At 38.1% G+C, this 26,390-nt stretch overlaps 1 protein-coding gene across 2 annotated transcripts in view; it reads right to left on the bottom strand.

Moving 5' to 3' along the window:
- Positions 1-25,873, bottom strand: part of anapc1 (anaphase promoting complex subunit 1) — a 53,692-nt gene extending 27,819 nt beyond the window's left edge. For both annotated transcript variants that reach the window (XM_034681658.1, XM_034681659.1), the window contains exons 1-26: positions 25,662-25,873; positions 22,824-23,063; positions 22,517-22,681; positions 22,074-22,116; positions 21,894-21,991; positions 21,232-21,314; positions 20,863-20,936; positions 20,534-20,679; positions 20,306-20,442; positions 19,579-19,710; positions 19,118-19,336; positions 18,225-18,320; positions 17,954-18,044; positions 14,586-14,651; positions 14,325-14,462; positions 13,783-13,926; positions 12,033-12,093; positions 8,444-8,499; positions 8,173-8,304; positions 7,997-8,071; positions 6,665-6,787; positions 6,150-6,319; positions 3,509-3,600; positions 2,771-2,919; positions 1,545-1,623; positions 828-864 (exon numbers count right to left, since the gene is read on the bottom strand). In XM_034681658.1, the coding sequence (XP_034537549.1) occupies positions 828-864; positions 1,545-1,623; positions 2,771-2,919; positions 3,509-3,600; positions 6,150-6,319; positions 6,665-6,787; positions 7,997-8,071; positions 8,173-8,304; positions 8,444-8,499; positions 12,033-12,093; positions 13,783-13,926; positions 14,325-14,462; positions 14,586-14,651; positions 17,954-18,044; positions 18,225-18,320; positions 19,118-19,336; positions 19,579-19,710; positions 20,306-20,442; positions 20,534-20,679; positions 20,863-20,936; positions 21,232-21,314; positions 21,894-21,991; positions 22,074-22,116; positions 22,517-22,681; positions 22,824-23,039 (2,822 nt within the window). In that variant the 5' untranslated portion in view covers positions 23,040-23,063; positions 25,662-25,873. The remainder of the gene's footprint in view (positions 1-827; positions 865-1,544; positions 1,624-2,770; positions 2,920-3,508; positions 3,601-6,149; positions 6,320-6,664; positions 6,788-7,996; positions 8,072-8,172; positions 8,305-8,443; positions 8,500-12,032; positions 12,094-13,782; positions 13,927-14,324; positions 14,463-14,585; positions 14,652-17,953; positions 18,045-18,224; positions 18,321-19,117; positions 19,337-19,578; positions 19,711-20,305; positions 20,443-20,533; positions 20,680-20,862; positions 20,937-21,231; positions 21,315-21,893; positions 21,992-22,073; positions 22,117-22,516; positions 22,682-22,823; positions 23,064-25,661) is intronic.
- Between the last annotated feature and the right edge of the window lie 517 nt (positions 25,874-26,390).

Below are 26,390 nucleotides of genomic sequence, written 5' to 3'. Positions count from 1 at the left end.
AAAAAGAAAGGCATATTACATTTTCCATTTTCAAGGTTTTATTTTTCAAGTTTAGCTCCTATTTTTGTTTATATTTTTTACTATAAATGGGTAAAATGTACTATTTTTAGATAACTTAGGGAAAAAAAAAACTTCTGGAAGACATCTCACGACCCCCAATTTGTGTCTCGCAACCCCCCCAGGGGGTCCCAACCCACTCTTTGGGAACACCTGAGTTAGAGCATTAAATTTCAAATAGATTTAGGTTTTACAGATCAAGTTTAATTTTACCTGACAAATAATTTTTTCTATTATTTTTTCCAATGTAATGCACATTGCTCTACAGCCCTAAAGCACACTATGAAACACTTTTGTGTCAAAGACTAATTTTACTGCTCAGCTGATCAACAGGTGGCAGTAATGCACCAACAATCTCTGTAATGTGATGTTAAAAGGCAGTGGAAAAAGCAGACTTTTGTCATCTGAGAAGTTATTTTGCGAAAAAAAGGATAGATTTTTAAATTTCAAGGCAAATTTGCATCTTTTAAAGGGAATGAAATAAAGTCTACATAGTTGATAAGCCACACTTAAATTGTATAAACAATTCACTTTTTGATGCACTGACTGTAAACACAAGTGTGTTTTCACAAAAACACCACAAGATAATGGAGATATATGGATATACATTTTCTCTCCACATTTTTGGTGCATATCAACAATGCCAATGAGCTCAAGTTCAACAACCTACATGATTTAAAAATATGTAATTAAAATAAGTTCTCCCATTGTAGCTACTCTGACTTAAACACATAGCATCATAATGATCCCGCTCTCTTGGCTGTAATTACCTTCTATAGTGCGGTTCACTGGCGCAGGACCTCTGGCCTGAGAAAGTGGGGGATAAGAGAAAAGGAGATCACAGAGTCAGAGAGCAGAGGAAGAAGGTTAACAGGCTTATTTATTTGTTCAATGTGTGGGATGTCAATTCCTAAATTCTGCATGGAGAGTTTTCAAACCTGCACTGGTTGTCTGCTAAAATGTCATCACTAAATAGAATGGCCACAGGTTTAATAATGGTGACATTGTGTTCTTGATGAGAAGAGGAGTGTGTTTATGTGGGAAGACATTAACTGCTGTCTAGTTTTGTTTTGTCAGAAAAAAATAAAAAGGCCTGCATGGACCAAAAAAAAGGGACTCTAGATTCTCTCACACCACCCACAAAGTCAATGACCAATTCTGTCAGTGGAAAAAAGGCAGATCAAATACCTGCAGCAACTGCCATCACTTCAACACTGTATCAGGTTTTTTTTTAAATCAAAAACAAACAGAGGAAATCAAGTGACTTGCAAACCTGCGTCACTGCAAACATCATGTCTTTATGTTTAACTGGGCCCTGAAGCAGGAAACTATGGGACTGGCAGGTAAAAGGGCTGCTTGTCAATAACTGTTCACATGCAAATTTGCACACACAAAAACACAATCATAGGAAACACTCACAGTCCCGGGATGCAATCAAAGCACTGTTAAATGATCTTCAAGGCTAGTGAACACAAAAACACACGCACCTGTAGAGAGCTTGGTCAGGTACTTTGATACATCTGTCGACGTCGCATTTTCATCTCGAAGAATATAGAGAGCATAACTCTGAGGAGAGAGAGACAGAGAAAATAGGATGAAGAAGAGAAAAAGATTAGTACCAAAGCAAAAGAACTGTTCGACTTAATAACATTACAGTACTTTCTAACTACAAGTAACTAAAGGTTTTTCATTTCAACAGTCGAGTCTGGTTGCCAGTCGAGCACTCTTTAGGACCTTAAACTTCACGTAATCAATAATAACTTGCAAATCATTAATTGGAGATTGAACAGACCAATTAAAATAAAAAGGATTATTTGCGTTTGTATTGTCCCGTTTATATATTTCCATTAGGTCCCTCTTTCTGTTGATGTTCAAACGATGATGAGCAGATTCATTTTTTTTATTCATTTTTTTAATTTAACCTTTATTTTACCAGGAATAGTCCCATTGAGATATAAAGTCTCATAACCAGCCAGTGTATTTAAATTTGGATTGAACAACACATTTTCAAGATATTTGACAGACTCCTTGCAGCATTTAAAGTAAAATCTTTAAACAAGACATTCTGGCATTTTACAGTTCTTGTGAACTTTGAATGCCTACACTACATCAGGACCTTTTCACATTCTGCTCTGTTCCCTCTATGTATACACAGGTCCTGTATGAATGTATCTTTAGGTCTGTTTCTTTTTTCTGCCTCTCTGTTTTTTTTGTCTTACTAATAATCAACTCTACCACACGCACATATGCATGTGCTCATCTCTAGCCATAACCAAGCCCTAATTGCTCTTGATGCTCAGAAAAAAATCACAGACATGTTACGCAAATAAATTATCTGGCTGTGTCTCAGTAAAAGCTGTACTCTTTACCCTTGCTGTCTCTTTCCTCCTCTCTCTGACACACACTCACACACACCACAACAACACAAACGCATTTTATCAGATGTGAAATCAAGACTGACAGAGCAATGTCAAGTCTAAGCACAAAACAAACTGAAGACATCACCTTCACCCTCTAAAAGTATGTTATATTTTTTTATCATTGGTTTATGAGTAGTGTTGATAAAAGGTGGGTGTAAAGATTTGACTGTTGTTAAAGGTCTCTGTTTTAGACTCCTAGCCATGCAAATGAGTTTGGTTTAGTATCATGCTGCAAAATCAGTTTTTATTGGTAATGACTACACAAAGTGAAAAATACTGAGATTTAGTCGTACCAATATCAGCAGCCTGGTCCTCTGACAGATGCCAGGCAAGTAGGGGAAAGGTGGAACCACCTCCCCTCTCAGACAGCTACTGAGCCAGCTGAGCACACATGGAGGATCTGGCCTTAGGTAGGACGGACGCTGCATCTGACTGAACTGACCTGGAGGGGAGGGGAGAGGAGAGGAGAGGAGAGGAGAGGAGAGGAGAGGAGAGGAGAGGAGAGGAGAGGAGAGGAGAGGAGAGGAGAGGAGAGGAGAGGAGAGGAGAGGAGAGGAGAGGAGAGGAGAGGAGCGGAGATGGGGTTGCAAATCAAAAACAAAGTCCATTTTAAAGAAAGAGAACAAGAGAAGAAGATTTTAATCTTCAATGAAATAGGTAATTGTATGGAAACTTGTTTGACAATTTTACCAAAGGCAACTTCAGTAAATATAACTTTTCTAAGGCACATGATAACCAGAGACAATCAAAGGTGGTTTACAGCTAATTGGGTATTTATAAACAAGTGAAGATTCAGTACTATAGACTGAAAGACCCCAAGCATTATATTTGTTGCTATGCTGTCCAGACCTTGTTTCTATTCTCTATGTCAGAGTTAAATTACTGATAACTCCAGACATACCAAGAACATTTTAGACTACAGGAGCAGCCATTATTAGCAGCAGACCACCCACCCCCCCTTACTACTTTAGTTATGTGTCTCGCCTGTTTCCAGACTTGATTCTGTTATTAGACAATGAAAAGGGACTGACCCTGGTCTATGAGGCAGCTCTCATTGAAGCCACTAATCAGTGAAGGGTAGTCCCTCCAGTACAGATCGACATATTCTTCCAGCTGGAGGTCTCTGCAAATAAAGACAAAACAACATGTAGATTATTTTGATATTCATGAATAGCAATGGCTACTTATGCATGGACACAAACAGTTACCAATACTGAATATGTGTCCCAAAACCAAAGGGATTTGGAGCTGGGATTTTAAAATAACTCCACCAAAGAAAAAGTCCTGAATCTTTTACCAATTGGTTATTTGTTGTACCTTGTACCAGGTTTAGAGATAGAGATATACTTTATTTGTCCCCCGTTCGGGGAAATTCTTTTGTTACAGCAGCTTACAACACGGGACAGGGGAATACAACAATGTACTAACATAGTTAAAAAATATAACAACAGTAATAATAGCAATGACGTGTAAAATATAATATAATATAATATAATATAATAAATTAAAATAAAGTAAAAATAAAATAAAATATGGCAACTATTACGGATGTATACACACTATGTACACTTCGATCTGATAAATAGAAAGGTAAGTTATTGCACGATAAAAATTGCACCAGGTTATTTAAAAACACATACACAGTATGAAGAGCAGTGCGATTCAGATGGATACAGTAGTTATTTGTGAATGTGCCAAGTCACATAGTAACTTCCATGTAGTGTAATGAAAGATGAGAACAGATGATTAACGGGACACAGCAGTGGTGGTGTTAAACAGTCTGATTGCTGGTGTTAAACAGTCTGATTGCAGGTTTCACTTGGTGCCTGCGTCTGCTCAGCTGGACACTAAATCAAGTATTGACTCAAATCTAAAATTGGGCATCCGTGGCATTTAAAGTCTTTTTCAGAAGCTATTAACAACATACTCTGAGGAATTAATAGCCATGAGTCACTGCCACTCTGTTTTACATCTGATAATCAATAGTTTTTAATCATGGTCTAAGCCTTGAGTACACACAAGTTTCAGTTGGGTGTGTGTGCGTGTGCGTGTGCGTGTGTGTGTGTGTTTTTCATTTCCTAACTTGTGAATGAGATTTTTTCAGAGTGGCAAGCTACTTCAGACAAATAAAGTTGTATTGAACAGAATAAAAAGTGTCTTTATATTTCCATAGTCAAAGATTATATAAACAATTTTCCTATTATTTCTATTGCTACATTTTTTCTATATAAAGCATTAACACATATCTAGGGATCTGATTTTGATACTATATGGACATAAATAATCATTTTTAAAAAACACATTAATGACGTTTCAAATATTTGCATTGAAGGTTCACTGAAGGTAAATGCAAGTTTTTTCTGGCTTTAGTGCTAAAGTTTAGATATTCAGTTGTCATCCATTGTATACTGTTATGTACGGCTCCTCGGGGGGGGTGGCCTCCTTCTGCCGGCTGTGCACCCGTGTGCGATTAGCGCGCAGGTAAGAAAAGAGTGGCAGATGGAACTGGGCACTCTCTGACAGAAGAGGGCTCACACACGAGGAAGGTCTGGGTTGTTTTCCCTTGGTGCTGTCTTCTTTGTTTGTGGTCCAAAGCGGGTTGGTTTGGTTGTTACAAACATGACTAGTTTGTTGGGGTTTCTGTTTGTTTGTTGTGTTAGTTTGGGCTGGAGATTTCTGCTAGTCTATTTATCGTTTTCCTTTTTCCTTATGTTTAGATTCTTGTCATTCCCAGTTTAGTTTAGGGTAAGGCACTGGGAGCAACGGTCCATTGCACGGCTGGCCCAGCACCTTTCCATCTTTTGTTCTTGTTGGCCGGTGTCTCCAGTCCCTTATTATTTCCCATATTTCTTTTGATTTCACTGGTTCTTTAATTTGGGAGGGTTTTGGATGTCAAATAAAGCTTGGGGTTTGATTGGCACCTTTGTGTGTTGTCCCTTCTGTTCTTCTTTGTATGTTGCGGTCTCCCTTATTAAGCCTGTGTAGCATTTGTTGCTTGATATACTTATATCAAAGTAAGCTCAGACACTCACCTGTTAAGGCTGCAAACCAAAGTGCCCACACAGAATGATCTGATCCCCATGTATTTACATGATAGTGTTTGTCCTCCTGGATCAACCTGCTGCTACATGAGATCTCCTCTTAATAAGTGGCCGTACATGATGTGATGAGGGATTCAAACAAATGTCTTTCTCACAAAAGTTTAAGATACAATATGAATTCTTTTTTAAGGCTATAAAACTGTCTGCTTTATGAAACTAACTCTTGTAGACAAAGTGACGATCCAGACTGAGTTTTTAAAAAAAGCACAGCACTTGACAACAGCCCACATACTAACCAACACAGGCCAATTACTCTGAAGGGCGCTTTAACAGCAGCACTCCACCTATTCTGTTATTGTCATTGTCACCAATCACAGTGGTCACTTGACAACCCATTGAAGTTCATTGCTAAGGGCACAACACTTAAGAGCTTTGATTACACACAAGCATTCACTACAAAGAATAAAAGCTATTTGGATTTTCTTCTCATTCTGAGTGTTATGTACTTAGTCCTTATATTAATTTATAAATGTACAACATGTCAGCCTGCACCAGTTTCTATTAGTATTTCTTTTCTTGGTATTAGCTCATGAACCCATAAAAACTGTACAAACACAGGTAGTGCAGTTACCTGGCTAGCTGTTGCAGCAGACAAACCAGTGAAGAGGCTCTTGCTCTCTGCAGCTCGTCCAGCTGCAGCTCCTGATAGAGCAGATGGAGGACGTAGAAAAGAGCAGGGATGTGAGGGAAGAGAGGGGCTGAACTGTCCAGCCTCAGAGATGGACTGGAGGGAGAGGACGCCTACAGCAGAAGAATGAAGGAGGGGAAAGGGAAAATAAATAAAAAATAATTTATAAAATGTCTGTTTGTAAGTTTCTCATCACAACAATAACAATAAAGTAGAGTCATTGTCGAACACCCACCATTGCAGAGTAATTGGACTGGAAATGGTGCCTCATACACATTATGGTGCATCTTAGGCAAGGCAAGGCAAGGCAGCTTTATTTGTATAGCGTATTTCATACACGAGGGCAACTCAATGTGCTTTACATTAAAACATTAAAAGCATTGGAAACATTCAGACAAGCACAAAAGAACATAATTAAATATATCCAAACCTGAATGAACCCAGAGTGAGTTACTTACAGAGGACATGCCATCAGTCTCTGGACTGAGAGAGTTGTTGGAGCCACTGGAGTCCCCTGGTCTGCAGACAGGCTGGGAATTCATCTGACGGTGGTAATGAGACCCCAGCAAATATTCCCAATCCTTCAGAGAGAGTAAAAATGAGGAGAGATAAAAGGAAAGCCACCCTGCTGGTTATTCAGATTTAAAAAAGACATTGCAATGAATGTTGTACTTGTACATCTCAAAAGACTGGAACATTGTGACCATGTTTTTTTGTAATTTCATTCAACAAGGTGAACTTTCATATATACTCTTATCTTAGTGACATGTTAAATGAAATATGTCGAGCCTTTTTTGCTTAATTTTGATGATAATGGCTTAAACTTGATGTGAGTCACTTGGAACTAGGAAAATTGCTCATGTATTTTCCAGGTTTTTCCAGGATCCATGGGAACCCTGTATGCTTCTTTTAATCTGACTCATGCAGTTCCTCAAGTCGCGCGTGCGCGCGCGCGCACACACACACACACACACACACACACACACACACACACACACACACACACACACACACACACACACACACACACACACACACACACACACACACACACACAGTGCACAGCCTAAGCTTCCAGCTGTTTGACATTTTATAGTCATGTTTTGCTTTGATGAGAACCCATACAAATAAAGATTACTTAACAACACTCAACATCTAATCTGGACTATTTAGGAAAGGAGTGTGTGTGGCCAGATAATTGTCGGCACTTTGTTGTAACTTGGTGGGACAAATTTTAAAACCACCACCTTTGTTCAGTTAAGTGGGAATAATAGGGAACTAGGTGGATTTACTGACTGGCTCCCTTGCCATAAGGAAGGGATTGGAATGCTGGTTTCAGTTTCTGTGCAATGATATATTCTCGATCTTTAACTAATATTGCACGTTTCAGGCTCCTAAACCATCAAGGAAAACAGTTACAACCAATCAATGTGAACTTGACATATTCAAGTTTATTCCAAATTAAGGAAAAATAAAAAGGTACATATTTAATTAGCCCAGGTTCAATTAAAAACATTTTCAGGACTTCATAAAAACATTTTACTGCATTTGTGCCCCCAATTAAATGTTAAATGAAGAAAAAGGAAAGCAGGAATTTTGAGTATTTCCTGAATGGTCTGCACATCTGATAGTTGGATTAAATATCTGCCTTTCTAGGTGGGTGTGGCAATTTAGAGAACTTGTTTTGACACTAACTAGTGATATCATTCTTTTGATGTGAGCTTTAAATGAAATTCAGTTTAATTAATGAAATGTGAATGAAATATGAATTAGCAGTAATAGCCACAGACCTCATCAGAGCCTCCATCAGATGGGCGAGCCTTCTTGGCTGCAATCACTGGAGAAAGAGGCACTTCAAAATGCAGCTGCATTAAACAGAGCCAAGGTCAGGACATGTAAAATGGCAATTACATTGAAACACAATTGTACAGGTTGAGAAGTGAAAACACTTCCACAGTTGACTCACGTTTTGTTTCCAGGTCAGGCGTTCAGTGTTGTAGCCCATCAGTGTCATGAAACATGTGACAAACAGGTTCCACTCTGTGTGTGCACTGGGGCCCCCTGGCGCGTTGTAAATGTTGTACCACTTCACTAACACCTGCAGATGAATATGGGCACAGATTACACTGAATATTTCAAATCTGGAATTAACTTAAATTAAAAAGGTGTATTGCTCATCCCAATTTATTAGAGGAAAGGAAAATGTTGTTAGCAGTTTATTCATCACTTTCACAAACCTTCATTGCAGCTTCCTTGGGTAGGATGAAACGAACAGCCTGGAGACATTTCCTTACTGAAATCAGTCAGAGCACAAAATGACATACATTAGGTATACAGTATCTCACAAAAGTGAGTACACCCCTCACATTTATTCTAAAGATGATGCACAAGAAAGCCTGCAAACAGTTTGCTAAAGACAGCAGACTAAGGACATGGATTACTGGAACCATGTATTGTGGTCTGATGAGAACAAGATAAACTTATTGGTTCAGGGGGTGTTAAGCAGAGGTGGGTAGTAACGAGTTACATTTACTCCGTTACATGTACTTGAGTAGTTTTTTCAAAAAATTGTACTTCTGAGAGTATTTGTTTTGCAGAGTACTTTTTACTCCTACTCAAGTACATTTGTGTTAAAAAAAGATGTACTTTTACTTCGTTACATTGGGCTGTCCAGTCGCTACTTTTACCGTTCCTTTTTTTCTTCATTTTATATTGTTTTATACTCAGCCGATCTCTCACGCAGTTCCTTCTGATCCAGAGCTATAAATAGCCTCAACACTGAATGAACGGAGAAGTAGCTCCGCCCCCGCCTCCACCTACAGCTGGGGAGAGAGGCTGCGTAATACCTGCGTCCCCTTTGGAGGAACATGTTTACCCTGTACCCAACATCCAGACTCTCTCATAACTTCTAAATGACGAGGAGAAACAGTCACATTATGCGCTGCTTACTTTGTCTATACGGTGGAAATCTTGAGCTTATAGAACAATTAAATCTTAAAAACATGTCATGGTGAGTTATCAGTTAGGTAAGCTAAGGATCATACTGGTTAATATTAAATCTTAAAAACATGTCATGGTGAGTAATCAGTTAGGTAAGCTAAGGATCATACTAGTTAATATTAAATCTTAAAAACATGTTATAGTTAGTTATCAGTTAGGTAAGCTAAGGATCATACTAGTTAATATTAAATCTTAAAAGCATGTCATGGTGAGTTATCAGTTAGGTAAGCTTAGGATCATACTGGTTAACATTAAATCTTAAAAGCATGTTAGAAATGTTGGAAAGTAATCTAAAGTAACTTATAAGAGCAGTAAGGTAGCATGCTAATAAAAACAGCTGCTTCTGAAGCTCAACAGTCACCTCAGAGAGATTCTTCAGGACTGAGTTCATGGCCTTTTTAAACACTTCCAAGTTGTTTAAGCACTTTCAAGTTATGTTTTTAAGTAGGATGTACTGAAAATAAGTTAAAGGTTAAAAAAGAAAGTTTGGAAGGCATAGATATATTTTTTATTGTAATGTTGGAGTATTAATGCTCTGGAGTTCTGATGACATCTACGACTTTAAAACCTCAAAAACTAAGTTTTTTTTCTCAAAAATGTACTAATTTTAATTTATTTTATTCTTTCATAGTGGCCCTAATACGCCGTCGTACTATAGTGATGAACGCTACAGTTTGTTTTTTTCTTGGTGCCAACTATTATTTTAAAACACCAGAATATTGCTGGTTCAATCTCTGGACCTGTTTGGATAACAAAGATCACTGGTTTTAGAAAATAAATGCTAACAGGTGAATGAATGCTGGAAGAGAATAGGGCTCACTGTACCTCCATTGTACCACCATCAAACATGTTTGAATAGAACATTAAAAGGTACAATTACTACATTGTGATGTATCTGCGTTTTTCTCATGATCGCCATTCTGTTGTAATGGTCTCCTCAGTAACATCAAAAAAAGGAAATTAGAAAATAACCAGTTACTGTGTCTACTAACAACCCTGAACAATCAAATTCCTAATCAACGTCAGCAAGCTATCTTAATTGGACATCCACAGTGGGAAAGGTCAGTGAAGAGGTGGATAAATGCCATTTCATTAGAGCCTTGTCTGAAGGATCGATTACTAAATAATGGGATGTAACGCATAAGAGAGAGGTAAAGGTAGACACACAAAAGGCAGGCAGAGCCATGCACACACAAGTGATGCAGGGGTCTTTCAAAAAAGACGAGCTTCGACGGGAGCTGAAGGAGATTTAAAGGTTCATGGGTTGATCTGAACAAACCTACAGACCTATTAGTTCTTCACAAAAAATTGAAAATAACAACTACCCGACTGCTTCAATTGGCTGAAAAATTGAGTACATTATTAGCTTGATTTGTTCTCAGGAGATTGATGTGTTGTCAGTATGCAGTAACAAGTCATTAAAGAGAATTTCAAGCCAACCATTTTCTCAGCTGAATGAACTTTTCTGTTACAGAAAACTGCTCAAGCAGTCCTGTTGAACTGTTGGTCTGAAAGAACGACTTTATAGAGGTGACAGTTTCCCTTCACACAACAAAACACTGTTCAAACAAAAGTGTGAATTCAAATTTAAATAAAAGCTGTTAGTTTCTGTAACATGTACTAGAGGTTGGATTCTTATAACTCACTCCTGAAATGTTTACATTTATAGGTACAAATGTGAATTTTGTTCTGTTTACTTCTCTGCAGTCCTAAGAAGTGATTGTTAGATTTTGTAGTATGTTCTGTTTCTCATAGAAACAGTGTGATGATTCACTGTTGTGTTTACCCCACAACATAAAAGACTGTCTGTTTGATCACCTTGTATTTTTATTTTGATCCTTTTATTGTTTATGTTTGCTTCCATGTATCTATAGTTTGTTGAACCCACTGAAGAACAGTTGTTACTGTGGTAATGACTAAGATATCATGTTAATAAAATAAAATAAAATATATTATATTAAATTCAAAACAGGGGTTCTCACACAATACATTTCCCATTTGCAAAAATCAGTCAAAAACATCTGTCAACTCCAATTACTGTAGTATCAAACTGTTAATAAACATATTCAAAAAGACCAATGATAAAGATCTGAGTTCAGTCATGTTTGTTTGAACGCCAATTTTAACAAATAACAGAAAATTAATTGAATGACTGAAAAAATGACAGAAACAAGAATATATTTCCCCTGTGAAATGGATTTATCTCTCAGGACTCCACATGGAAAATTACCTGATGTTCTGTTTCAGTCATTACCAATCAGAGTCTGCATGTGAGGGAGTGTGTGTTGGTGTGTGGATGTGTGTGTCTCGTAATGGCCTTGTTAATACATCAAGATTGTACGTCACTGTGTAACAATGTAGGGCAGCTCTCAACCTAATTTACAGGACCTAACTGCTCTGACTCAGCTATCGATGTGTGTGTGTGCGTGCGTGTGTGTGTGTGCATGTGTGTGCATGTGTGTGCGTGTGTGCGTGCGTGCGTGCGTGCGTGCGTGCGTGCGTGCGTGCGTGCGTGCGTGCGTGCGTGCGTGCGTGTGGTCTCGTTCAAAAAGTTCATATTTCAACAACAGAGAGCAAAACATTACTGAGCAACGACAACCGCTGTGATACATCTTCTCGCATCATAGATTCAGCATGACGGTTTCCATACATTTATCATACACTGGTGTGCTCGTGAGCGTGTGTGAGCGTGTGTGAGCATGTGTGAGCGTGTGTTTGTGTTTGTGTGTGTGTGTGTGTGTGTGTGTATGTGTATGTGTATGTGTGTGTGTGGGCAGATAATTTAAGTTGAGTCTATAGAAAAGTACATAGTCAAATGTTCCTCACCAAGCTCTGAGGTTGCGATCTCTGGGATTGAGATCCTCAGCATCGGCCCACTGCTCAGCTCCTGCAGAGGGAGAGATAGCACACAAGTTCAGTCTACACGTTCAGTTCAATTTCATATAAGCATTAGATACAACAAGGAGAGCTCTGTTTGTTGCATCAAGTTGAGCATAGTGTGACCGCAAAAAGCTATCTTTAGTAAATCTCATACCTGGCATGCAGAATGACTAAAACCCAGAAAATTGAGAGGTTAAATAGAATTCAGCTATCACTAATCTTATCATTCACAACTGAGCTGTGACGTGTCAAAATGTCTGCTGTGAAAAGAAGAAATGGTTGTCAACCAAGAGGGGATGAAATATCGCAACAGATACGCAAATCCAGCTGAATGGAAAAACAAATTGGTGAGTGCCGTGATTCATGGCCTCCTGTGCCACGTGGCATCAGATTAAACTTTCCACCACCCCAATCAGTGATGTCACTGAACAGACTGGGTTCTAGCCAATCATTCAACATGCCTGAAAGTTTCAAATTATACACACAAACACAATCAGGCTAATGCTGATGTCACTAGTAGAGACAGATGAATCCACTGGTTTTGGTTGTTGTGACTGTAAGTGCCAGTCAGTGCCAACCACAGAAAAAGTTCATTATTTTTTCTAGCATTTGACTCAAGATGATATCGTGCAATCAGGTATAAGACGAAAACTTAGATAAGCTTAATCACAATTTCCAGCACACTGGTTGAATATCCTTATATTAATTTGATTTACAACAACTCTAACTTCATGTTTTAATCACCACACAGCTGATTCAATGCCAGAAAGACTACTAAAGAAATTAAGCCACAAGAGTGCATTATTCAGAAAGTAGCTTTGAAAACTCAAGTAGATTGTTTATATAGCGCTCTAGTCATTGAGCTGAATTAGTAATCATTTAGTCCTCATTTTGTCAGATCAAGAGGTCAAGTGAAAAATCAATGAACAGAGTCAGTATGTCAGAAAAGCAGCACCTTGCAGGCACTTTTTAGCACCTCTTTAAAGGGCATTTTCTGTTGATGTGTGTGAGACAGAAACTCTCTTAGTGAGTATGTTGTGTATCCCAGGGCTGAGGAATCCGTCTATAAGACATCTGGCATTCTGGGCCCAGAGGGCAGAAACACACACTGTGTGGATCCCACTCACAAATATGAATGGGCCAGTGGGATAAATGTGAAAACTATAAATTCTATGAAAAGACTCCTGTAGCGTTGAAGCTTTCAGAAACAAGCAGCAATTTAAGTTGCTACAAATACAGATTAAGTGTGATTCAAAATTAAAAATTCATATTGTTCTTTAAGTTAATAAGAATAAACTAATCAAAGTAGAGCCAGAAGCTCTCCAGGCAGATACTTCTTCATTAAAAACTTGGATTATTGGCATGGTTCAAAATCCTTCTTCAGTCCAAGTTGACATAATGTAAACAATTACAGATCAGAACACACCTTGTTCAGGATTTTTGCATGTTTCAGCCAGCTAAATGAGGGGCAAATTAGACTTTTTACATTCATTTCAATGCAACTGAAGACCCATTTCAGTTCCATATTAGAAATAAACTACAAAGGAAATAAAGGAGTATTCCAAAAAAAATTTAAATGAAGGGGTTTCTCACGAGGGCAAACATGTTAAGTCACAACACAACACAAATGTACAGTTACTGCATTGCCTTCTTAAAAAAAATACAAATACATACAAAGAGACATTCACCAACCTACCAATGTAACCTTGTTGCAAACAGGGTCCCGCAGGGCATGGATGTAGGGTGTGGCTTGTTGTGAACTACAATCTTCCAAAAAAGAAGCTTCATGGTGTTTAATGTTTGTACCTCTCAGCCCTGTCACTGGTGAGGGCATAATAGCCTTGAGGAGAGGAGCAAAAAGACAGAGAGGTGAAGAAAAGGTAGAGAGGCAACTGATGGTATGCTCTTTAATAGGAAAGAAATAAAAAAAGACATGAGTTTAATATTTTGATCAGTTATTTTCCGGTAATTTCAAGTAGCAAAATTAAAAATTACAAAACAGGAAACCAAATCAGTCCTCCATTTTTACTGTGACAGATTATCTTGGGCCATAAAATTTGTGCATCAAACATCGAAAGATTGAATGACGCAATACAAGAAATACTGATACAAGGAAGAATGTCAGACTAAAAGGAATTAACACTGGCGCAATCTCATCACCTTAAAAAAACGAATAGGAGAAAAAAAAGGAGATCAATCAGTTATTAAGGACAGCGTGTTTATAATGCATGTCAATACCTCATCCAGTCTTTGGAGGTGCCTACTTCCAGCGTTAGCCGGCGTGCTAACATTCTCCATCGGCGTGCTGACGTGAGAGATGTGGTTGGTCAGGCTGAAGGTAGGTGACAGGAGACCAGGGACAAACACCTTACTGACCTACAGGAACATCGAGACAGAAATCTTATTTCTCTAAAACACAGGAAACCACTTCAGGAACCGGATACAAAACTGCTTTCATTGACCAATCCCACCAAGTCTTGATGTTTAAATTATTCTTACCCTGGTGATTCCTGTGTAGAGCACCAGACTGCCACAGGCCTCCAGAACCAGCATGGCATCAATACTCTGAGGACCAAAGTTCAACTGTCAGAAATGGGACATTTTTTTGATTTTCATTAAAGCTGCTGTTGATAGGAATGGTGTAAAAAAACATTACTTAGTTTCTGCTGGGTTTGGAGAAAAGGTTATAATACCCATCGGTACTCATCAGTAAGTGGAGTAGTTTGAGACTATTGCGAAATCTCTGCATTTTCCAATGCCTTTGTATCAAGTAATGTTATCATTCCCCTTGTTCCCATTATGACGGACCAATCATAGCTAATCTCCAATCCTCTGCCCTGATTGTTTAAGGGGCGGCCCCTGCTACGTCCTCCGATTGGTTATGAGTCTGGCACTATCATAACTGCACACGCCGATCTGTGTTGGGGGGCTAAGAGGAAATCTGGTTGGGAGGGATAGTGTTGACATTCAAAGTCCCTCTCTCTGAACAGATGTTTACTCTGTGACTACCAACAGCAGCTTTAATGATACATTTCTGTATTATTTTCTACTCATCATAATCTCTTCTGTCTATAAAATGTCAGAAATGTTTAAAAAGTTAAATTTAATCATATACAATCATATGATACTAGAAAACCTTCCAATCTAAATTGCTTGCCTCCTATTTAGCAACCAATATTTAGATGTTGTGATGCTGCTTGACAATTTGCTTAAGTGTCAGCTCAAGGCATCCAAATATGCTTCAAGAGTAGTTCAGAATCCAGACACTACTCCGAGGCGGCTCTCAAAATCTACATAAAGACAAAAAACGTACATTGTCGAGCTGCTGCTCAGTGTAGATGATTTCAGGTATTTCTGAGAGTATTATTATAGCTCAAAGGGGTTTTTTTTGTTTTGTAAACCTAATCATGTCATACTCAATATGATGTGTTAAAGATAATACTACCTCTGAAATGATGATGCCAATTACATAAAACATAATCCAATATAAACAATGCTTTTGTTACTAAACCAGCAAAAGTATTTTAAGGTTTTCCATTATAAGGAATTTAAGCACAAAATAAAAATAAAAAGGTTATAAAATTTCAAAGTGTATTCATTCTGTTGAACAGTGCAGCTCTTCAATAAAGGACCTTCTTTGAAACTGGATGCTTGGATTTACGGTCTTATGATGATGTCTAACAAAGACCTTTGAGGCAGGGGATTAGGCTCAGCTAAATATACACCCGATGGTTCTTATAGGTAATGTGAACAAGTAAAAACATAATTATATCAGATGGAGCTCGTAAACATCCGGCAGCAATAAAGACAATACAGTGACGCCTCCTACGCATGTTCACAACTTCCCATACATCCATTTGCCAAAAACAGCCATGAATCCATACAGTTATCACTGATGCATCGCCAGACAGAGTGAAAGCAGAGTGTGTCTGTGAGTGTTCATTACTGCAACCTAATGAACAGATATTTCTGTGTCACCTATCACAGAGGTTGCTGTCAGAGCAATCCTGTGCTTAATTCATGCTTACCCTTTATCAGCCACCTGTAACCTTGAGATTCAACCTCTGCAAATTACACAACCTAACTGAGCATTAGTCTTCATTTTTCACACACCACTGAAAGAAGATAAAATGGTCATGAAAATGTATGAGGGGTATTTAGTCTGCCGGGGTTAAGTCATAGCTTCATGCAGTTCTTAAAAATGTAGGAGAGGAATCTGAGACAAATTTCCCTACAGTGAGAATTTAATGTAATGCATCACACATAGGGATGTAACGATATATCGCAAATCGGTAAAAAATCGATACAAATAAGGGTGGATTAAAATCGATTCAACATCATTTGTATCGGGATATACATTTTATACAGTAGAAGGCGCTATCTACATCATACTCCGCTTGTTCAACATCATTAAGTCTCTTGCACTGCTCTCTCTTCACTCGCTGAGTGGAGGTGTTTTAAGTTTAAAGCATGTTTCAATGTGAATCAGGTGACTGCACACAGAGGAGACGCTCATCTGGGGGCTGCAGCTGAGTGACAGGTCTCCATAAGTGCTTTTTTTCTCCGCTGCTGGACTGATTCTGACCCGGTTGCGCTCCCGGCTGACACATGACCACGTTCACATGCTTATTTTTCTCAATAAGAACGAGAAAACTGGACACTGAGTCCAAAATATGAATCTGTTCAGTTGTCCTGTTGCAGGAAATCCACATGTTGTAGTCTTCACTCTATCACCATGCGTCCACTGACATTATTTATAAGCCTGCTCCTCACTTTGATATTCAGCGGATCATTTTGAACACCTCAATATGATCCGTAGCTGTTAAATACCATCAGTAATATTTACTGTGTCGTGAAGGAAAATTTGGTTTAGGGGGAAAAACACATTTGGCATTGTTTTTGACACGGAAACTTTCATGTTTTTTTTTTATGATTAAACGATAATTGATCGTTAACATTTCCAAAAATCGTTCACGGAGAATATTTGAAATTTACATCCCTAATTCAAAAATATTTACCTTATTTGTTTTAATATTTAATACTTTCATCTGGGAATCGTTCACTTTCCTTTCTCTATAATTGTTATGAAATTTCCAGACAAGGTATTTTTGTATGGTGATTTTAGTTTTTTTGCAAGTTGGGGAAAAAAAGTGTGCAGTGGTTTTATTTTAGTTACAACACACCGTAAAAATGAAAAAGGATTACTTTGATTAGAAAGAAATATAGGAGAATATATATATATTGCAACTGTCCATATCTGAGAATTGAAATAAAATAATAGTTATCTAAATTTGAGTTCAATCCGGTTTTCTTGAAAATCGTTAGAGAATCCTGAGTGAATCGTATCCTGAAACAAAAATCAGGATTCAAATCGAATCGTGATTTGAGTGTATTGTTACATCCCTAATCACACATATTGATCATATTGTATTGTGTTGTTTTAATCTATTCGTATCACATATGTTGAGAATTGTGCTAACTCAACAATGTATATTTTGGAGGATGTAGTAAAAGGTGGATTTGTGGTAGACTAGGTTCAATTGAGAGGTTGATTTAATTATTTTCCTTTCTTTTTTTTTTTTTACACACAAATAAGAGAGGCAGAATATTTGAAAACCCTCAAACTATAACTAATACAAAGAAAAACTTTGAATTTAGTGCTAAAGCATCTAATTTTTCACCTTAAAAATTTAGTCATAGGTTCAATTCTTGGTAGAACAGTTGTGTACAAAGTGAAATACCATTCTGTAAAAGTTCATCCTCTCCTTGCTGCAATTGCTGATGTGAAACGATCAAAATAATTTAATTACTTACTGAATAATCTAGTAGATTTATTTTTAAAGGAACTTGGAAAAGTCTTTATCTACCGGCAGAGGCTCTGCATCTTTGGCTGGGATGGGTGTGGTAAAGGCAAAGATGAGCTGAGATGTATCGTTGCTCTCCATAAACTTCACACATCTGTGGAAGGTGCAAAGGAGAAGTAGATTAAGCAAAGTAAAAGTTAAGACAGAGAGAGGGTTACATTCAACCAGTTTTTGGATGGTTCGTCTTTAGTTCTTCCTATGTGAACCATCAATGTTTCTGTAAAGATTATACTGATACAGTCATATTGTTCTGTAGTTATTAATGTTTCCTGACCTGAGCTGTTGGTGGGACTCGACCAGGAAACAGAGGTAACGGTTCTCACAGAGGTCAGAGGTCAGGAATACTTTGGACGCCTGGCTGCTCATCTCCCTGCAAACACAAACAAGTAAAGTTTCATGCTTTTCGATTACATCAAATGTCAACTTGAGTAACATCAGCAATTAGGGGGCAACAGTAGCTCAGTCCATAGGGACTTGGCTTGGGAACCGAAGGGTCGCCAGTTCGAGTCCCAGTATGGACGGAGTTTGGACTGGTGGCTGGAGAGGTGCTGGTTCACTTGCCTGGGCACTGCTGAAGTGCCCTTGTGCAAGGCACAGAACCCCCAACTGCTCCATGTTCACTGCATGTGTGTGCATTTGTATGTATATACCAAAAAAACTGTATGTGTAGCATGTCCAAATAGCATGAGTGAAAAAATTGAATTTCCCCCGTGGGGATCAATAAAGTACCTTTAATTCAAAATATAATGGGAAAAATGGTGTCAGTTTGACTAGCTCAAATTATTCACTTCTCTCTACCTAGGAGCTTCAACATAGAAATATGTCCACATGTTGGTTTCAGGAATACTCAGTTTTGATAAGAAATAGAATGACTGTATTAAATGAAAGATTCAGATCCTTTTCCTTAAAAAAAAACAATTAAATTAATTTCTTATGATGATTCCAGTAATGATTTATAGAGACACAGTTAAAGTATAATACTTAAGAGCATTTTCTGGTATTCATTTGCATTTCCTAAAAGCTATGTTGCTTAAAATTCAGCAGCCAAAATAATGAGGAAGCTAAGGATCCTCACATACCTTACATTAAAATAATCCATCAAATAGAAGACAAAAAAAAAAATCAATAACCAATCAACCATTGACATAAACAAATCAAGGTTATTACCTTTGACAGCCAGCTGTGACGGTCTCACTCCACAGCTGTTCCATGCAGAGGTCAGGTATGATGGGCTCCATCTCGGGCACCAGAGTCGTCTCGTTGACTGTGCTGTTGGGAGAGAGCAACAGGCCATGGTGCCCCCTGGGGGAGGGGCTGTGGAAAGACGTGTTGAATCGAGCTGCACCTGAAAAGGACGGAGCTGCCATGCCTGGAGAGTGAGCACGGCTGTGATAGAGTGGTGAGAAACACAAGACGACAGCTGTTTTTTAATGTGAAACAGATTTTCATTGGGCAGAATTCTTTTCTTCAACTTGTTCTCCTTCAGCAGCAGATGCATGATAAGGATACAAATAAGCTACTTAGGTTATACACTTACTCTTCTGTTTGTGCCCTTATATCATAGCATATCATTTACATCACTGTTAGGTACTTAATATGTTCTCCTTTTTAATTTGGTTCAAACTCACCTAAGGGCAGCCATATTGGAAATACTGGGAGAATGAACACGGGAATGTAATCCTGGTGAAGACGTCATGATCCTGTTTGGGTGGTTGTGTAGAGCGCTGTAATGGAGAGGGGAGCCGGTACCAACAGCACAACTGCATAGGCACAGAAAACCAATGAGAGGTCAGAGAACATGCAGGAGACCAGAGATGCTCTTAAGGATCAATTATATCATTACACCTGTTGAAACATTTCACACTGTACACAATAAAAATAATAAATGGTTTGATTCCTTCTTTTTTCACTTAATTTTGTACAAGTCAATTTCAGAGGTTCCCTGTTTGTCTTGATGTTATTTCACAAATGTCAGTCCCAAGTTAGATTACCAAATACATGGAATGATGTGTATTTAGTGCTGCAACTAACAATACGTTTATAACACAGCATAATACTGTAAAGAAGGGACTGTATAATATCATTATAATTATATATAGTAATATAATTTTCCACAGCCCAATGGAATGTCGACTATCACAAGTTAAAAACCCAAAGATTATAAGTTAACAAACAGAAATGACAAAGTTAGAAACCCCTAATTTTTGAAAATGTAAAACACAAGACTATTTGGCGTTACTCTTTGAATTAGCTCTAAGAATTACAGTAAGCCATCATCATTGTAGTTGTGAATGATCTCAATATCCATCAATGGACTAACTGAGTAAACAATATACTACATGACACCTTTATTACCTTGTCCCTGTCCCACTCCCACCTGGGGAGTCCAAGCGAGAGATATTGCGGAGGTGAGAGGTCAGGACACCTGACGCCATCAGGCCCAATGGAGTCCCAACAGGCTCTGATGGACAACGCAGGACTGTAGAGCGCTCCTGATGAAGACAAGAGGCTAGAGGTTGGAGACTGATAAAGACTTTGTGTTGTTGTTTTGTGTGGGAGGAGTGTGATAGAGTGATCACTCACATCATGTGTGACCTTGCGCAGAGCCCAGACAGAGTGTATTCCCTGTACAGTGTCATAAGAAACAACCAAAGAGGGCTGACAGCAGCTGAACACAATCTTCATGTTGGGGTCAGATGCATACTGAACACGGGAGCCTTCAAACAGACCTGAAAAATCACACAGCTCAGGTCAGGTCAAAATATGATGGTGAACTATTGACACAGACAGAAATTCTGAGATTTTGTGTGTGTGTGTGTGTGTGTGTGTGTGTGTGTGTGTGTGTGTGTGTGTGTGTGTGTGTGTGTGTGTGTGTGTGTGTGTGTGTGTGTGTGTGTGTGTGTGTGTTTTACCTGTAGGTTTACAGACGACTGGTGCGATCTCATCAAGAGGATGCAACATGCTGAAGACTGTAGGCAAGGGTTCCCTGCAGAGAAAAAGAGTTGAGTGCGTCAGTTACCTGCCAAAATACATGAGTGAGTGAGTGAGTGAGTGAGTGAGTGAGTGAGTGAGTGAGTGAGTGAGTGAGTGAGTGAGTGAGTGAGTGAGTGAGTGAGTGAGTGAGTGAGTGAGTGAGTGAGTGAGTGAGTGAGTGAGTGAGTGAGTGAGCCAGTGTTTAATGTAGGACATTGATGTGTGTTACTACATCACTTCACATAGGTGTTTGGATTTATGAGCCATGTGAGCGTTGGTCAGCGTGAGTGTCCAGTGTTTGTGTGTACCCAGGGGGGCTGATCTGTGCATCAGTTGCCGTGTTTTTTCGTTCCAACAAAAGTCCAAACTTTGTAGCCCAGACATCTGAGACCTAGGGGGGACAACAGGGACAGAGATGACAATCAACTTTACTATGTTTTTGTTTATTAATAACAATAGAAATGTTTGCTTCATTTATCTTTATTTTTTTATGATTTTTAAAGCACTGTGTAATGACTGTTTTGATAAGTTCTATATAAATAAACTTTATTATTATTGTTATTATTATAATTATTATTATTATAATTATTATTATAAATATTATTATTATTATTATTATTATAACTATTCATGCAACTTACACCTAGTTTTACAAACACAGGCGCACAAACTTAAACCAACCTACATACACATACACATTAATAAAAGACTTATTAAATATTGTGTTAAAAATTTGGGATTTTTCCTCAGTGCAATATAGAAGACAATCATCATGACTGTCAGCGGAATACACGCAATGTGTTCAGTGTTAATCTTGGCAGTATATGGTAAATCCCCCAGATAACCAAAGCAGAGATTAAGAGTTTGTGAATTTGGGAAGATCTTTTTTTATGCTGACTTTAAATTTCTCCACAACTACTGACTCCTCTTGTTCGGTAAGATCTCCTTTCAGAGTCTCCTGTTTGCTCACCTGGAAGGGTAGGGGTGAGATGAAATCCTTCCCGGTCACAGTATGAACATTGATGCAGCTGCTCTGGACAATACACACCGTCTGCTCCACTTCATCCTCTGCAAAGCACTACTTAAAGTTAGCAAATCCTCTTTTCGTACTTCAACAACTACAATGCCAATGTTTTCAATGATACAGTACCGTCCTTCTTGTTCTGAGGAACAGCAAAGTTACACCATAAGGCCTAAAGAAAGAATGAAAGACAATGACAGCTCTTAGATTTCTAACTTGAGCTTTTCAATGGAAACATGTCAGATAACCCTCATGACTTTCCACAGTGATGAGTCAAGTGATTATTAATTTATTTGCACATCAGTACAAAAAGTAAGCTTGGCATAATTCTTTAAGTCACATTAACAAACTTGCATTCTGTAATTTAGTTGTTTCGAAGGCATTTGTTGTATCTAATAGTTGTAACTTTTGGATACTCACATCACCAAATACATTTCCAAGTAGATACTTAAGTGTCTTAACTATACATAACAGATAGTTTTTTTGCTTGTCCCCAGATCTGCCTTCAAGCTGAAGAATTGTATCAATGAAGCTTAGTGTCTAACAAAAGCCTTGAGTTAATCTATTCATACCTGCTGCACTGGGCTATCGACGGTGAAAGCCTTGTACACGTTGGATGCTTGAGTCCGGCTGCCTTGGCTCCAGATGACCACAGTTCCTGCAGCGTAGAGTTCCTCCTCAAATTCCACATCCTCCTCCCTGACTCTGATGCAGCCCTTCCTAAGTTGCCAGCATTCCTGTCAATAAAACACATAAAACTTAGTCAACATTACATGGATCAAGACCACTGCAGAGTTTCTCTTCATTAATACTTCACTAACGCAGGCAAAGGTACAAAGATACTATTATGTTAAGTCATGTCATTTCATGAAATCTCACCCTCTCTCTCTCCTGCAGACTGACTTCCTGCAGGGAACCCACAAGGCCTGCAGCACCATCTGAAGACCAGAGCTCGGAGGCAGGCTGGAGCTCTCTGAGCTGCAGGTTGAAGGCGTTTGGATGGTTCCTGCAGTGCTCGCGGCCAAATGGGACAAACGACTGCAATTCCCCTGCGGCAATCATCGTGGCTGTCTCTTCATACACGACTTCCGACATGAGTTCCAGATATCAGCATTATTTCTAACATGAACAGGGATGGCACAGACAGAAGTAGAGACATTTGTTTATACAACAACACGAGAAACTTTTATTGTATGATTGGTTTGAGATTGTCTACAGAACTTATGCCGTTGCTAAGCCACAATGAAGTGTTTGGCTCTGAAATTAAGTTGGAAAAAAGGAAAAACACCCAGCTTAACTAAAGAATGAATAAAACTATAAAGGTATGTTAAAAAATGTTACTTTGAGCATTTGCAATAGAGACTCATTATGGTAATATCTTTACTAGAAGGTTTCCTTAAATGTCTTTGTATTCCACAACCCAAATGTTTTCAGTTTTCTATCTTTAGTCTTTTACTTTAAGAAATTGGGCAATTGTATGATTATTAAACATTTAGACAAAAAAATCCACATTATCTAACCCAATTTATCAGTTGTTGCACCACAAGAGTGATGTGTATATTTGTAGTGTGTAGCTGACACATCTGCTATTCACAGCCATAAACATGGGTGACAGTAGGGTGTTGATTAGAGTTTGCAAACAATACCTTAAAACAATAGATCTAGTCAGAGTAGACTCAAATTCACAATATAACAAAGTGAATATTTTACAGAGGGTATTCTAATACGTACACGCGAAAACGTTATTGACTGTCCAGATAACAGTTGTAAGATTTTCTTGCTAGCTTTAGGTTAATCTTTAGGTTATGAAGATTGTCCCATTCAGATAACATAAGATAATCCTTATTTCATTCCACAACGGGGAAATTTAAGTGTTACAGCAACAAAGTAGACAGCGCAAAACAGTATAAAGCAAACAAGAGCATATATAGCAATTATTAAAAAGTTATTAGCAATTAAAATGAAAGAAGTAAAAGCAAGCATATCTCAATCATGTCACAATCACAAGACACAAATGTATTTCACTCCAACGTTCAACTTGAATAAAAAAAGCTGTTTCAAGACTTAAACATAAGCGCTGTCCAAACCAGAGGTTCTCAAACTTTTTTGCCTTGTGTTCCCCCTTTCAAAAACAATTTCAGACAAGTACCCCCTTGTATGGATGAGAAACATTTTCAGGAAATAATATGGAAAAATAACATGAATAAATGTATGCATGTGGTTTTACAGTGTTATAATAACATTTGAATGAAAGATGACACAAATTCTATACTTTTGTAGTGCAATATTTTCCAGAAATAATTAAAGAGTGAGGCAGCTGGTACCTTTGATGGCCAAAGGAGCACATTGATTTATTTGTCAAAGAAGAAGCATCAAGATGTATCACAGTTACAATAGTAAAAGGGTTGTTGACAAATAAGACTCAAAATTATTTTTTTTTCGTAAGTATTTCCAGAATGGTTGCAATGCATATTTTTGTGTCTGGAATACGTTTTTTTAAGTGTTTAAATTATTTGGTTTTTATACCCTTTTCTTAACTTGAACACCCAAAAAATGTCAGGTGACGCAACCGGATATTATATTTTTTACAGTTTTGGGGTGGTTGTACCACCTGACATGGAAAGTACCATCCACCTATAAGTTGTTAAATCTTTTCTATTATTATTTAAGAGACATCTACAAACCTTTTAACTCAGCCATGACAATTAGTAGGGTCCTCAGAGTTATTTCATATGTTGAAGTCCATTATAACTACTTACTTTCAAAATAAAAGGTCCATGAGTACAGGGTGCCACCCTGACATTTCAGAACATGCAAATTGCTGGACAAACGTTTTTAAATAACCTTAGGTGCCCTTAAAGTATTGATATTTATGATTTTTTATTTATTTATTTCAAAGCTCTTATATGTAAAATCATGCCATGGTGTTTCAATTTGAATTTATTATTATTGAAATACATTTTTTATAGTGTTTTAAGTCAGTTCACTTGCTCGGATGGTTGCGACACCTGACATTTTCAGGATTTGAGATACTTAAAAATAAAATAAATCTCAATATTTGAATGTGCTGAAATTGTATTCAAAATAAGCAGATTTTATAGAATCAATTGATATATGTCTTAAAAATAACAAATTATTTCAAAAGAAAATAATGGATTCGGACACAAAAATATGCACGTCATGTCAATGACCCCAAAACACATTTCCTTTCCTCTCATGTCTTCCTATTTCCAACCAACCCCACCCATTTGAGAATCACTGGTCTAAACTATGTACATTGTTGGCATTTTTAATGATTGCGATCAAACTAAACAAGGCAAGATGAAACAATCTTAAGCTTTGGTTACAGGCAGCTATTTGTACCGCTTCAGTGTATTGTTAGAAAGCCACCGTAGAGTACAATAAATATAAAACACCCTAAATGTTCTACATTTATGTGCATTTGTTGACTCTACCAGGCGCTACATTGTAGCAGCTTACTTAAAGTGCAAACTCAAGCATGAAAGAACTCGATATTTGACAGCCATTGTGATAGCACGAGTTGTATGAATTGATATGTTGACATGTATCTTGCTGTGAGTTATAGGCTAGCTAAAAAGTGCTCTTTAGCATTAGCTAGCTAACAAACATATATTGCAATGAACGGTTCGGTTAGCACGCTAGCTAGTGTCATGTTCAGCTAGCTCTGTGTTAGCATAAAGGAGCGAAGTCGCTAACCTGATAATAAGGAATAGTCTGGCTCTTGTCGCGGAGTCCGTTTCTTTCCTTTGTGTGGGTCTTACTAGAGCACAACGTCGTCTCAAGTGCCAACATTAAAACAACTAGTATAAGGTGCCAATTTGTGGATTTGGCCACAGCAAGTTTTCAAATGAGCGCGGACATCTTTGCTGTCCCGACATCCTCTTCCTCCTTCAGTCAGCCAATCAGCAGTGAGTGTGATGTGGGGACAGCGCTGATTGGCTGCTTTCATCAGCGCTGTCACATCCAACAGCTCCAGAGCATGATGTCACTTCATCACTCTGTCATCCTCTCTTGTCAGGGAATCAGAAAAGGGCTGGACTGAACGATCTGAATATGTAAGTCATATTTCTGTACATTTCCATTTGACTGTTTTTTTTTCTAAATCTGTCCTGAATTGGTAAATTGCTCCCAGGTGAATCTTGACTTGCTCTAACGAAGGCCCAACAGACAGGAACGTCAGGAGGTGAAGGAAGTCAAGTCAAGTCAAGTTTATTTATATAAGTGCTTTACAAGATAAAAAGTAAAAAGTACAAGGTACATGAAGACAACAATAAACAACAACATAACCGGATATTACTGTCCTCTTCACGAGGAGAAGGTCAAGGAGAAGAAATGTGTCTTCAACAAAGATTTAAAACATTCAACAGTGGGGTCCGATCTTAATTGGAGTGGCAAACCATTCCAGAGCTTGGGGACCGCTGCTGC

This window comes from Notolabrus celidotus, chromosome 4 (genome assembly GCF_009762535.1).
Source record: "Notolabrus celidotus isolate fNotCel1 chromosome 4, fNotCel1.pri, whole genome shotgun sequence".
Lineage (NCBI taxonomy): Eukaryota > Metazoa > Chordata > Actinopteri > Labriformes > Labridae > Notolabrus > Notolabrus celidotus.
This window is presented reverse-complemented; position numbering and strand designations above follow the sequence as displayed.